The sequence below is a fragment of the Aulonocara stuartgranti genome (assembly GCF_965226115.1).
Source record: "Aulonocara stuartgranti genome assembly, chromosome: 14".
Classification (NCBI taxonomy): Eukaryota; Metazoa; Chordata; class Actinopteri; order Cichliformes; family Cichlidae; genus Aulonocara; species Aulonocara stuartgranti.
Window position 1 is genome coordinate 14,794,253 of NC_138950.1, and position 14,779 is coordinate 14,809,031.

The 14,779-nt window shown below is 40.1% G+C and overlaps 1 protein-coding gene across 1 annotated transcript; it reads left to right on the forward strand.

Annotated features, from left to right (window-relative positions):
- Positions 1-144: 144 nt before the first annotated feature.
- LOC309686990 (uncharacterized protein) lies at positions 145-14,779 on the forward strand (the record flags this gene model as incomplete). The annotated part of the gene is made up of 17 exons (XM_082501658.1): positions 145-405; positions 540-829; positions 1,037-1,332; positions 1,499-1,704; positions 1,844-2,065; positions 2,164-2,287; positions 2,413-3,311; positions 7,689-7,862; positions 7,982-8,657; positions 10,988-11,231; positions 11,606-11,900; positions 11,992-12,281; positions 12,459-12,754; positions 12,968-13,173; positions 13,316-13,537; positions 13,627-13,750; positions 13,875-14,779. 17 exons carry the CDS (start codon positions 145-147, stop codon positions 14,777-14,779), a joined length of 5,730 nt encoding a protein of 1,909 aa, XP_082357784.1.

Sequence of the window (14,779 nt, forward strand, 5' to 3'; positions counted from 1 at the left end):
ATGTTAAATAGCTGCAAACTGCAAATCTTCCTAGACTGTATATTCTGTTCTGTTCTGTTGTAATTTAACCTGATTCAAATTATAACAGTGACATAATTATCTGTCTCCAGCATTAATACACGTGAGCTGCGCTTTTCACGTGCAATGGTCTTTGCCATCGAACAGATTAACAACAACACAGAGCTGTTGCCTGGAATCAAACTGGGGTATCAGATCTATGATTCATGTGCATCAGTGCTTGTGACGGTGCATGTGGCATTTCAGTTTTTAAATAGCTTGGACCCTGTGTTTTACATTGGCAACAACTGCTCCCAATCTGGTATGGTGATGGCTGTTGTTGGTGAGTCTGGGTCTACACCATCCATCAGCTTGTCACGAGTCATCAGTTCTTTTAACGTTCCTCAAGTAAATATATGAATTTCTGGATAAAGTTTGACTTTAAAATATGCCTGTGCATGACTTTAACACTGGAGTACATTGTTACCCTGCTATATTAATTAATCAATTTATTCGATTTTTGTTTTGTTTTATCACTTTAGGTGAGCTACTTTGCCACATGTGCATGCTTGTCTGACAAGCAGCAGTACCCGAATTTTTTCAGGACAATCCCCAGTGACCAGTTTCAAGCTGGTGCACTAGCAAAGCTGGTAAAACAGTTTGGCTGGATTTGGATAGGTGCTGTCCGGTCAGATTCAGATTATGGAAATAATGGCATGGCATCTTTTCTACAAGCAGCACAGAAAGAGGGGATCTGTGTGGAATACTCCGTATCCTTCTATCGGTCCCACCCACAGAACAGGATCCAGAGAGTAGCAGATGTTATCCGCAGGTTTCTACATGACAGAAATGACTTGTGTGGCAATTAATTTATTATCCTAAAGATAAATATTTTATGCTGTCAAATACCACAATAATATGTTGTATAAAGTTTTTTGACTAGTCAGGTATAGTAGAAAAGTGCTATATATGAACCCATCAATTTACCATTTATCAATATAGTTGAAAATCTTTCTAATATATTATGTTGTCTCTCAAGGTCCACAGCTATGGTTATTGTGGCATTTGCAGCTTTAGGAGACATGAGGATCCTGTTGAAGGAACTATCACGTGAGCCTTTTCCACCTCGCCAGTGGATAGGCAGTGAGTCATGGGTAACCAGTCCAGAATTAACAAAATTCAGTTTCTGTGCTGGGGCCATTGGATTTGGGATTCAGAAATCTGTAATCCCAGGTCTCAGAGAGTTTCTACTCAATCTCTCACCCTCTCAAGTTGCTGCCTCTGCAGTGCTTACTGAGTTCTGGGAGGATGAATTCAACTGCAAAATGAAAAAAAGTAACTTTAATTCAACAAATTTGGTTACTCATAGAATTTCACCATTGGAACTGTTCTGATTTACTGTCAGTGATAAATGCTAACTTGATTGGTTAAATGCATCAAATAAGAGAGGTCTGAAATTTGTTTTGACTTTTAATAGTATAAACATCTGTTCATGTTTTAGGTGCTGTTGGAGACATGAATATGTGTAATGGAACTGAAGATATAAAGAATCTCCAAAGCCAATACACTGACACATCTCAGCTCAGAATTACTAACATGGTGTACAAGGCTGTGTATGCAATAGCACATGCCATCCATAATGCAGTGTGCCATGGAAAAAATGTCACAGCTCAGTGTAGAAAACTAACCAAGTTAGAGTCTAAACAGGTCAGTTGAAATGAACAAGTCCGTGTTAATGTTTTTTGTTATCTCTAATGTACATTGAATGAAATCAAATATGAATTAATTTTTTGCTGTTGTTCTTTCTTTCTTTCCCCTCCCTTTTTGTGCTTTTACAATTTCACAGGTTTTGACTCAGATGAAGAAAGTAAATTTTTCCCAAAACAGATATGATGTGTCATTTAACGCTAATGGGGATCCTGTGGCTATTTATGAGTTGGTTAACTGGCGGAAAAGTGAGACTGGCATAACTGAGATAGTAACTGTAGGGTTGTATGATGCATCACAGCCAGCAGGCCAGGAGTTCCAGATTAACAGAAGCATAAACTGGATGGAGGGTAGCACAAAAGTAACGAGTAAAAGGACAAGAGTTTGGCAAATAAGACTTTGGTTAACATAATGATAGCAAAAATTTGCAGTTATTATGTAGCCTCTATGTCTTGACAGGTGCCGGTGTCAGTGTGCAGTGCCAGTTGTCCTCCAGGAACTCGTAAAGTGCTGCAGAAAGGAAAACCCATCTGCTGCTATGACTGTATACCGTGTCCTGAGGGAGAGATAAATAATATTACAGGTAAAATACAATTTTTGCCCATGCATGTAAAATGTGATAGGGTGGATATCTACAATAATATGAATGATTAAAATATTACAATTCTTATAATTCTTGTTTTTAATTTATGTATTTATTTCAATCAGATTCGGCTGATTGTTTACCATGTCACAAGGAATTCTGGCCTAATAGAAAGAGAGACACTTGTATCCCTAAGCCTGTAGAATTTCTTTCATTTCAAGACCTCCTAGGAATTATCCTGGCTACACTCTCAGTTCTGGGTGCCTGTCTGGCCATTATGACTGGGGCTGTATTCTTTCATCACAGGACATCTCCAATTGTCCGAGCCAACAACTCTGAGCTGAGCTTCCTGCTGCTCATTTCACTGACTCTGTGTTTCTTATGTTCATTAACTTTCATTGGAGCACCATCAGAGTGGTCCTGCATGCTGCGTCACACTGCATTTGGGATCACCTTTGTACTCTGTATCTCCTGTGTACTTGGGAAAACTATAGTGGTTTTAATGGCTTTTAAAGCTACACTTCCAGGTAGCAATGTGATGAAATGGTTTGGTCCTCCACAACAAAGAATGACTGTTGTGTCTTTCACCTTTATTCAAGTTTTAATATGTACTGTATGGTTGGTACTTAGCCCTCCATTCCCAATTAAAAATCTAACCACATACAAGGAGAAAATAATCCTGGAATGTGCATTAGGCTCTGCTGTAGGCTTCTGGGCTGTTCTCGGTTACATAGGCCTACTTGCTGCCTTTTGTTTTGTTTTAGCTGTCTTAGCCCGCAAATTACCTGACAATTTTAATGAAGCCAAGCTTATCACCTTCAGCATGTTGATATTCTGTGCAGTGTGGATCACCTTTATCCCAGCATATGTCAGTTCTCCTGGGAAATTCACTGTAGTTGTGGAGATTTTTGCCATTCTGGCCTCCAGCTTTGGACTAATGCTGTGTATATTTGCTCCAAAGTGTTTCATCATAATTTTTAAGCCTGAGAAGAACACCAAGAAATATGTCATGACTAAGGATAGGATTTAGAGGTTTTGCACTTAAAATGGCAACAGTAGTTTCAAAATATACACCTTCAACACAATCAGCAAATCACTTGATTTTCAGTTTTAAGTGAAATCAAATATTTACGTTAAGATTTTCAAAATGTCAATTTTTGAAACATTTACTATTTTTCAATGCAATTGATTAAGGTCAATTTTTTTTCAAGGCACAAAAATAAAAGTCACATTTCATGATAACAGTATCTTGTTCTGAGTCCTTTTTTTTAAGTTGTTTGATATTGTTTGAACCATCCCTCTGCAGATGATCAGTTAGCTGTTTTGCAACTACTCTTTTAAGAATTTTTTCGATAAAACGGAGGTTAGCCCATAATTAGCTAAGACAGCTGGATCAAGTGAACATCATATCAAGCAAGCCCTGAGTAAATGTGATTATACCATCTGTACATTTGTCAAATCTGGGAAGGCACCTAAAGAATGCTCCAGGCAAAACAGGAGAGATGAAGGACAACTGCTACCTAAGTGAAAACCCCTAAGTGCCAGGAGATTTGCCATGATTTATACATCGGGGAAATCAGACATCCTCTGGTTAAGCGGATGGCACAACACTGAAGAGCTACTTTTAATGATGAGAATTTTCACATCCTGGATAGGGAAGAACGCTGTTGGAGCGAGGAGTCAAGGAGGCCATTTATGCAAAAAGGGAAAGAGCATCTCTGAATTGAGGAGAAGGCCCAAGTTTACATTTTTCACCATCTTACAATGCTGCAATTGCAACCATTCCCCAACTCATTAGTGGGGAGTGGTCATTACCATTTGCATATTAATGATCAAGAAACTGATGTCACAGTCCTTAGCTTCGGTAACATCTGCCTCTCTGACATCAAGTTAAGGGAGTCCAGCTCTATCCCCACAACAGTACTGGCCTTTTGGATCAGTTTACTGAGTCTGTTGGCATCTGCGATTCCTCAACCTGCTGCCCCAGCATGCAACAGCATGGCACTGGCCACAACAAACTCATAAAGCATCCTGAGCATTGCCAACACATGTTAAAAGACCTTAGCCACCTCAGAAAATAGAGACGACTCTGGCCCTCCTGTAGCATGTAGTGGTAGTTTTTAACCCAGTCTAGTTTATTGTCAATCCCTTGTGATAACCCTGTGTTGCTGAAGAAAACGGAAATTTGAATTTCATTACACATATTTCTCTTTTAGCACTGCTAAAGGTCAGTTACACGTTCAGTACATACAGACTTAGGTGATGTAAAAGTATCTTTAGTACAATACTGAACCTGGTCATAAGTATTAGTTTATACAGTACAAGCCTACAACTATTCAGTTCAGTTAATTTTTATTTCAAACATATACATTCACCAACATTTTATAAAATCTTTCCATGGAGTTGTTTGAAAAGGAGTAGGCAGAAGTATATACTTATTTAGCCCTACCCCCTCAGGTTTACAGCCTCATCATCTAAATTTAATATCTAATATCTAATATCTAATATCTCTAATATCCTAAGAGACTGCGCATACCAGCTAGCTCCTGTGTTCACTGAGATATTCAACATCTCTTTATCTCAGTCGGTGATCCCCACATGCTTCAAAGAGTCCATCATTGTTCCTGTCCCGAAGAAACCCCACCCTGCTTCTCTCAATGACTATCGCCCTGTAGCCCTCACCTCAGTAGTGATGAAGTGTTTTGAACGCCTGGTCAGAGACTTCATCATTTCTTCACTACCAGACACACTGGACCCACTACAGTTCGCTTACCGTCCAAATCGTTCCACAGACGATGTCATCTCTCATCTCCTCCACACATCACTCACTCACTTGGACACTAGAAGGGGGAATTATGTTAAAATGCTCTTCATAGACTACAGCTCTGCATTTAACACCATAATTCCCTCCACACTCACCACCAAGCTGGAGCATCTGGGACTCAGCTTATCTATGTGTCAGTGGATCTCCAACTTCCTAACTGGCAGACCACAGGCAGTAAGGATGGGCGGACATGTCTCAGCCTCCACCACTCTCAGCACTGGAGCCCCCCAGGGGTGTGTTCTGAGCCCCCTGCTGTACTCTTTGTACACATATGACTGTGTGGCCACTACCAGCTCCACCACCATCATCAAGTTTGCTGACGACACCGTCGTGGTGGGCCTGATCTCTGATAACAACGAGACGGCCTACCTGAAGGAGATTAGGAATCTGGAGAACTGGAGGACAACCTCCTTCTAAACGTCAGTAAGACAAAGGAGTTGATAGTGGACTTCAGCACTAAGCAGGAGAGGAACTACCAGACCCCCGTCATCAACGAGTGCCCAGTGGAGAGAGTGGACAGCTTCAAATACCTCGGAGTTCACATCACGCAGGACCTGTCATGGTCCTGTCACATCAACACCGTGGTGAAAAAGGCCCGTCAGCGTCTCTACCACCTCAGACGCTTGAGAGACTTCCAACTGCCCTCCAAGGTGCTCAGGAACTTTTACTCGTGCACCATAGAGAGCATCCTGACGGGAAACATCTTAACCTGGTTTGGGAAAAGCACCATGCAGGACAGACGAGCTCTACAGAGGGTTGTGCGATCAGCTGAGCGCACCATCCGCTCCGAGCTCCCTGACCTGCACTCAATCTACAGCAGGCGGTGCTGGACCAAGGCCAGGAAGATCGTGAAGGACCTCAGCCATTCCAACAACAGACTGTTCTCTCTGTTGAGGTCAGGAAAGCGATTCCACTCCCTGAAGACCAACACAGAGAGACTGAGGAGGAGCTTCTTCCCGCAGGCGATACGGTCTCTCAATCACACCACCACACAATACTGACCCACACATACAGTTCTTACACACACACTGGACATTCTGGACATTGTTTTCACTTCATCACTTAAATCACTTTAAGCATATTTGCACTGCAGAAGACATAATGTGGATTGCACAACACTGGACACTATATTCTTCATTTCCAGTTAATATTTGTACAGCTGCTGTTATTGTGTATATATTTATTTATATTTCTTCATACATTCTTATATAGTTCTATATTGTGTATTGTGTATTTTGTTGTACAGTTATTTTATTTTCAACTTCAATTTATATATTTTATCTTATTCTCCCAGTTAAATTTACCCTTCATTCTAATTTGTGTTGTACAGTTATTTCATTTTTAACCTTAATTTATATTTTATTCCTTCCTAGTAAAATTTACCCTTTTTAAATTTTCATATTTATTTCCCTTTTTAATTTTTCATATTTATTTCCTGTCTTATTCATAGCCTTTTCCTTTTTTGTTTTCTTTAGGTCATGAGCAGTTGTCCAAGCATTTCACTGCATATCGTACTGTGTATGACTGTGTACGTGACAAATAAAATTTGAATTTGAATTTGAATTTGAATTTGATCAACAAAAACGTATACAATGCCTTCAACTTAGAACATAACATCACAAAAAATATTTTCTCATGTTCAACTAAAACTATATTTAGATTTGCTAATTTGCTAATTTAGGAATGCTGCACCCCTGCTCATTTATTCGTAGTCCTACTTCTTGTAGCAATGTCACATTCTATAATATTACACATTATAATATTACACATCTGAAACACAAGCTGATACAAGAGCCTCTGTAACATTTTCATTCTATATATGAAGACTTTCATTCAGTATATTTGTGGTTAATTTCATATATTTCAGTTTCATTCAATATATTCAAGGTACATTCTATAAAACAAAGGGGGGTAAACGCACCACAGTTTTGAGCCGAACCAGACAGAGAAGCCGAACCAGACCCTCAAGCTGCTGGCCATCAAAGTTAGAGCTTTTTACCTTCCGAGGGAGTTCAGTTCAGTTCTCCTTTCAGTTGTTTACATCCCTCCAAATGCTGATAAAGCTACAGCTATGGATGAACTGTATGACGTCATTATTGGACTTGAGAACAAAAATTCTGAAGCTGTTTTTATTGTGCTGGGAGACTTCAACAGAGCCAACATAAAGAAAGTTGATGGCAGCTGATGGCAACATCAGTGAACTCACAGACTCTGTCACTGGATATATTGAAAAATGCATGGACGATATCATCACCAAAACCAAAGTCTGCAAATATCCAAATTAGAAACCCTGGGTAAATAAAGACATCCGTGTTAAGCTCAATGTGCCGACCTCTGTCTTTAACTCAGGGGATGCTGATGCATATAAAGCAGCCGGGTATGACCTTCAAAAGTCCATAAAAAAAGGCCAGAAAGGACTACAGGGACAAAGTGGAGTCCAGTTACCACAGCTTTGACACCAGGTGACTATGGAATGGACTGCGCTGCATCACTGACTACAAGAAGGAAAGCAGGCAGTGTTTAGCCCACCCCGTCTCTTGCTGATGAGGCAACAAAGAACACATCCTCTACCCTCAGGAAGACAGTGAGGCTGTAACTCTAACACTCAAAACAGAAGATGTGAGATGGTCTTTCAAAAAGGTCAATCCTCACAAAGCTCTGGGAGCAGACGACATCCCAGACCAGGTTCTCAGAGTGTGCACCAACAAGCTGTTCACCAATATCTTCAACCTCTCCCTGAGGCAGTCAGTGGTCCCCTGTCTGAATGACCACGGTCCTATTGCACTGACATCCGTCATCACGAAGTGCCTTGAGTGGCTAGTCATAGGTCACATCTGCTCCTCCCTCCCTGACATCTGGACCCTCTTCAGGGATCTGCCTATCGAACAAACAGAGCCACTGAGGATTCCATCTCCCTGACAATGCACACTGCCCTCACTCACCTGGAAAAAGGGAATACATATGCAAGAATGCTCTTCATCGACTACAGTTCAGCATTTAACGCCATCATCCCATCAAAACTTGCCTTGAAGCTCATCGACCTTGGGCTGGGAACACCAGTCTGCAGATGGATTCTGAACTTCCACACAAACAGGCCCCAGGTTGTGAGAGTTGGTAAGCACACCACCTCATCACTCATCCTAAACACAGGAATGCCATATGGATGTGTGCTTAGCCCCCTCCTATATTCCTTGTTCACGCATGACTGTGTTGCTAAACATAAGTCCAACACCATTATTAAGTGTGCGGATGACACAACCATCATAGGCCTCATCACAGACAATGACCTGTCTCTCGAAGTCAGCAAAACAAGAGAAATGATAGTGGACTACCAGAAACGATCAGTCGGGGAACACGAGCCCATCCACATCAACGGTGTCATGGTCGAAAGGATAAGCAACTTCAAATTTCTTGGAGTCAACATCACCGAGGATCTCTCCTGGACCCTTCACACAGACACTGCAATCAGGAAAGCTTGCCAGCGATTCTACTTTCTGAGGAGGCAGTTTGGCCTGAATGCCAACATCACCTCAAATTTCTACAGGTGTGCGATCGAGAGCTTGCTAACGAGCTGCATTACAGTTTGGTATGGAAGCTGCTCTGCCAGCAGCCATAAATTACTACAGAGGGTGGTGAAAGCTGCAGAGCACATAACTGGCATGAGGCTTTCCTGCCATTCAGGACATTTATCTTCAACAGTGCCTCGGTAAAGCACACAGCATCATCAAGGACCACAGCCACCCAGCACATCAGCTGTTCTCCTTGTTACCGTCTGGCAGACGTTACAGGAGTCTGTCTGCTCGGACTACAAGACCCAACAACAGCTTTTACCATCAAGCCATTCGAAACCTCAATTACAACACTTAAACACACACACATCACACTTCACAGGATGCACACAGAAGCTGTGCTACAATTTCACAAGTTCATACTGCACTTTGCATTGGTCACTCCATTTTTAATAGTTTTTAAATAAAAATAAAAACTCTTACTCTGTGCAACAGTATACTAACTACCATATGTATATACAGTGGGGCAAAAAAGTATTTAGCCAGCCACCGATTGTGCAAGTTCCCCCACCTAAAATGATGACAGAGGTCAGTAATTTGCACCAGAGGTACACTGCAACTGTGAGAGACAGAATGTGAAAAAAAAAATCCATGAATCCACATGGTAGGATTTGTAAAGAATTTATTCGTAAATCAAGGTGGAAAATAAGTATTTGGTCAATAACAAAAATACAACTCAATACTTTGTAACGTAACCTTTGTTGGCAATAACAGAGGTCAAACGTTTACTATAGGTCTTTACCAGGTTTGCACACACAGTAGCTGGTATTTTGGCCCATTCCTCCATGCAGATCTTCTCGAGAGCAGTGATGTTTTGGGGCTGTCGCTGAGCAACACGGACTTTCAACTCCCGCCACAGATTTTCTATGGGGTTGAGGTCTGGAGACTGGCTAGGCCACTCCAGGACTTTCAAATGCTTCTTACGGAGCCACTCCTTTGTTGCCCGGGCGGTGTGTTTTGGATCATTGTCATGTTGGAAGACCCAGCCTCGTTTCATCTTCAAAGTTCTCACTGATGGAAGGAGGTTTTGGCTCAAAATCTCACGATACATGGCCCCATTCATTCTGTCCTTAACACGGATCAGTCGTCCTGTCCCCTTGGCAGAAAAACAGCCCCATAGCATGATGTTTCCACCCCCATGCTTCACAGTAGGTATGGTGTTCTTGGGATGCAACTCAGTATTCTTCTTCCTCCAAACACGACGAGTTGAGTTTATACCAAAAAGTTCTACTTTGGTTTCATCTGACCACATGACATTCTTACAGAAGACGTTACAGGTCTGTGATAGCCAGAGATTTTCCTTGTTTGAGGTGACCAAATACTTATTTTCCACCCTAATTTACGAATAAATTCTTTACAAATCCTACCATGTGAATTCATGGATTTTTTTTTCACATTCTGTCTCTCACAGTTGAAGTGTACCTCTGGTGCAAATTACTGACCTCTGTCATCATTTTAGTGGGGGAACTTGCACAATCGGTGGCTGACTAAATACTTTTTTGCCCCACTGTACATATGTAATATTTCTTACTGTATTATACTGCTGAGTGACATCTGAGTCTTCTGCTCGTCTAACTAACATATGACTTGCAAATAAAACTGAAACTGAACTGAAACTGATATATTCAAGTTTGTTCAATATATTCATATTTTTATTAATATATTAATTTCTGTAACTGTGAGACACCTGCTGCTGCCTATCTTGGCCAGGTCTCCCTTGAAAAAGAGGTTTTTAATCTCAATGGGATTTTCCTCGTTAAATAAAGGTTAATAAATAATGTATTCAGACTTTCATTCAAGTTTCATTCAATACATTCACAGTCTCTTTTCTATATTTGAGATTCATTTAATATATTTGAGGTTTATTTAAAATAGTTAAGGTTATACTTTAAGATAAAAAAAACTAAATACTTAATATAAAAATACTATCACATAATTATAATCTAACAGTAATAGTAATAGCTAGTAATGTAAGCACAATAATCAAATCCATTGGTTGTCTATTATTATTATTACTTTTGGTAATTACATTGACATTACTTGTTCTCACATAGTAATTTCATATTTGTTTCTACAATACCTTAAGTTTACATGATATTTTCAACACCTTAGATGTTGTAAAATATAGATTATAGAATATTATGACTTTCTCAAAGACCACTGTAACACCATGTCATGATGAACACGTAGCATAGCCTTTGAATAACTATATAAATGAGTGAAAACACACCCATAACAGATGCCTGACATCAGGCGGGATGGAGCTGTCAGCTGTATTTATTTGTCTGAAATTATATCTGTATTTAGTTGAGCTGAAATCAGCTCTTGCCCTAGATCTATCTCTAGATGGTCTGGATCAAATGCCTACAGAGGCTCAGGATAGATCTGTGGCTTCTTCTGTGAAATGTAAGCTGCAGGGTAGCACTCGTATCCCTGCATTCTCAATGGATGGGGACTATGTTATTGGTGGTGTTTTCTCTATTCACTACTTCATGCAAACAGTAAACCATAACTACACTACCATGCCTGAGCCAGTAAGATGCAGTGGGAGGTCAGTAAGTGGAAGAACTGAATGACAAACCTGTATGATGTTCAATAGTGTTGTGGTCCTTTTGTGTAGTGCTAGGTAAAAAAAAAAAAAAAATTCATTTTGCAATGTATGCTAAATCCACAGTTTTAAAAATACAGATACTGACACTTTATTTTCTTCAAAACAAAAATTATACTGTGTTAACTCTTTTATGAATGCCTTGTTGCCTTGCTTTGAATTCAGTTACTGCTCTCGTGTGATGAATTTAACCCTTATATTTTATCCTCAAATGAATTGCAGTTAATAGTTCCCTACTGTCTTTTTTATGTTAAAGCTAAACTATCCTAAATCTATGTTGTGTAGATTCTAACAGGGAGTTGATGTTCTTTTTACAGCATTGATACCCGTGAGCTGCGCTTCTCACGAGCAATGGTTTTTGCCATTGAAGAGATTAACAACAGCACAGAGCTTCTGCCCGGGATAAGGCTCGGGTATCAGATCTTTGACTCATGTTCATCAGTGCCCGTGGCAGTGCATGTGGCATTTCAGTTGCTAAATAGCTTGGACACTGTGTTTTACACAGGTGGTAACTGCTTACAATCTGGTATGGTGATGACTATTGTTGGTGAGTCTGGGTCTACACCATCCATCAGCATGTCACGCATCCTTGGGTCTTTTAATATTCCTCAAGTAAATGGCAATCTTTGTATTTCTAATAAGCATGCAAATAAGTTTTGATTGTGCTGTCCTAAAAATAGTTTTGTTTCCTCTTTTGCTTTAGGTGAGCCATTATGCCACTTGCGCATGTTTGTCTGACAAGCAGCAGTACCCGAATTTTTTCAGAACAATCCCCAGTGATCATTTCCAAGCTGAAGCGCTAGCCAAGCTGGTAAAGCACTTTGGCTGGACTTGGATAGGTGCTGTTCGTTCGGATTCAGATTATGGAAATAGTGGCATGGCATCTTTTCTAGAAGCAGCACAAAAAGAGGGAATCTGTGTGGAATATTCTGTATCTTTCTATCGGACTCACCCACATAGCAGGATCCAAGAAGTAGCAAGTGTTATCCGCAGGTCTCTATATGACAGATTTTGCTTAGATTGAGATTTGCTTAAAGAAATCCATCCATCCATTAATTCTGCTTATTGTTTTATGTATTTATTTACTACTGTCATATAGCAAACTGAAACAATTAGATTAATTCTTGTAAAAAAGAAGACATTTCTAAATGTATTGCATTCTTTCTTAAGGTCTACAGCAGTGGTTATTGTGGCATTTGCAGCTCCTGGGGACATGAGGGTCCTGTTGGAGGAGCTTTCACATGAGCCTTTTCTACCTCGCCAGTGGATAGGCAGCGAGGCATGGGTAACGAACACAGAATTAATGAGGTACAGTTTCTGTGCTGGGGCCATTGGATTTGGGATTCAGAAGTCTGTAATCCCCGGTTTCAGAGATTTCCTGCTTAATTTGTCTCCCTCTCAAGTAGCTACATCCCCTATGCTTACTGAGTTCTGGGAGGAATCGTTCAACTGCAAAATGAAAAAAAGTGAGAAAATCCTTCTGATCTTTAGAAACTGTTGTTTTGCTCAAGTATAAGGTTAAATAATATTGAAACTTTATGTTCTGATCTCTGGGGTGAGGTTTAGGCACTCAGTTAATGTAGTGATTTTGTCCCATTTTAAAAATGGAAATGAAAATGTGTTAATGAAATTTTAAATCTTGCAGTGATGAAACATTCCCTGTGTCCTCTATTGTTTAGGTCCTGTTGTTGACAAGAAGATATGTGATGGAACTGAAGACATACAGAATCTTCAAATCCCGTATACTGACACATCTCAGCTCAGAATTACTAACATGGTGTACAAGGCTGTGTATGCAATAGCACATGCCATCCATAATACAGTGTGTCAGAGAACCAATGGCATAGCTAAGTGTGACAAACTAACCAAGTTAGAGTCCAAACAGGTCAGCTCAAATTAAATAATAATGCCAGTTTCTTTTTGTTTGTTTTTTACCACTAAGGTATTCTTCATGAAATCAAATACTAGTAGTTCTAAAATATTTCCATTTTTTTCTTCTTTCTTTTCTCTTGCTTTCTATCTTAAAGATTTTAGCAGAACTGAAGAAAGTAAATTTTTCCCGAAATGGTTATGGTGTGTCATTTAATGCTAATGGGGATCCTGTGGCGATTTACGAGTTGGTTAACTGGCAGAAGAGTGAAACTGGAAAAACAGAGTTGGTAACAGTAGGACTTTATGATGCATCACTGCCAGAGGGCCATGATTTCCAGATTAACCGGAACATAACCTGGATGGAGGATGGCACCCAAGTAATGAATCAAAAGACAAGAACCACACTGCACTTTGGAGGATTGCACATTTATATTTCCGTCTAGTGTTTTGGCTTTATCTCTCACAGGTGCCAGTGTCAGTGTGCAGTGCCAGTTGTCCTCCAGGAACTCGTAAAGTGCTGCAGAAAGGAAAACCCATCTGCTGCTATGACTGTATACTGTGTCCTGAAGGAGAGACTAGTAATACAACAGGTAAAATAAAATGATTTAACATATATTCAAAATTATTTTACTGTGCATAGGAGAGACATCGAAGGAATTATTGGTAGAAGTCATCTTTCCATCTCTCTTTATTTATTTACGTTTTTTAATTCAGATTCAACTGATTGTATACCCTGCCACAAGGAATTCTGGCCTAATGCAAAGAGAGACACTTGTATCCCTAAGCCTGTAGAATTTCTTTCCTTTCAAGACATCCTTGGAATCATCCTCGCTGCATTTTCAGTTCTGGGTGCTTGTCTGGCCATTATGACTGGGGCTGTATTCTTTCATAACAGGAAAACTCCAATTGTCCGAGCCAACAACTCTGAGCTGAGCTTCCTGCTGCTCATCTCACTGACTCTGTGTTTCTTATGTTCATTAACTTTCATTGGAGCACCATCAGAGTGGTCCTGCATGCTGCGTCACACTGCATTTGGGATCACCTTTGTACTCTGTATCTCCTGTGTACTTGGGAAAACTATAGTGGTTTTAATGGCTTTTAAAGCTACACTTCCAGGTAGCAATGTGATGAAATGGTTTGGTCCTCCACAGCAAAGAATAACTGTTGTGTCTTTCACCTTCATTCAAGTTTTAATATGTACTATTTGGTTGGTACTTAGCCCTCCATTCCCAATTAAAAATCTAACCGCATACAAGGAGAAAATCATACTGGAATGTGATTTAGGCTCTGCTGTAGGTTTCTGGGCTGTGCTCAGTTACATAGGCCTACTTGCTGCTTTTTGTTTTGTTTTAGCTGTCTTAGCCCGCAAATTACCTGATAATTTTAATGAAGCCAAGTTTATCACCTTCAGCATGTTGATATTCTGTGCAGTGTGGATCACCTTTATCCCAGCATATGTCAGCTCTCCTGGGAAATTCACTGTAGTTGTGGAGATTTTTGCCATTTTGGCCTCCAGCTTTGGACTAATAATGTGTATATTTGCTCCAAAGTGTTTCATCATACTGTTTAAGCCCGAGAAGAACACCAAAAAATATGTCATGAATAAAAATGTATCATAG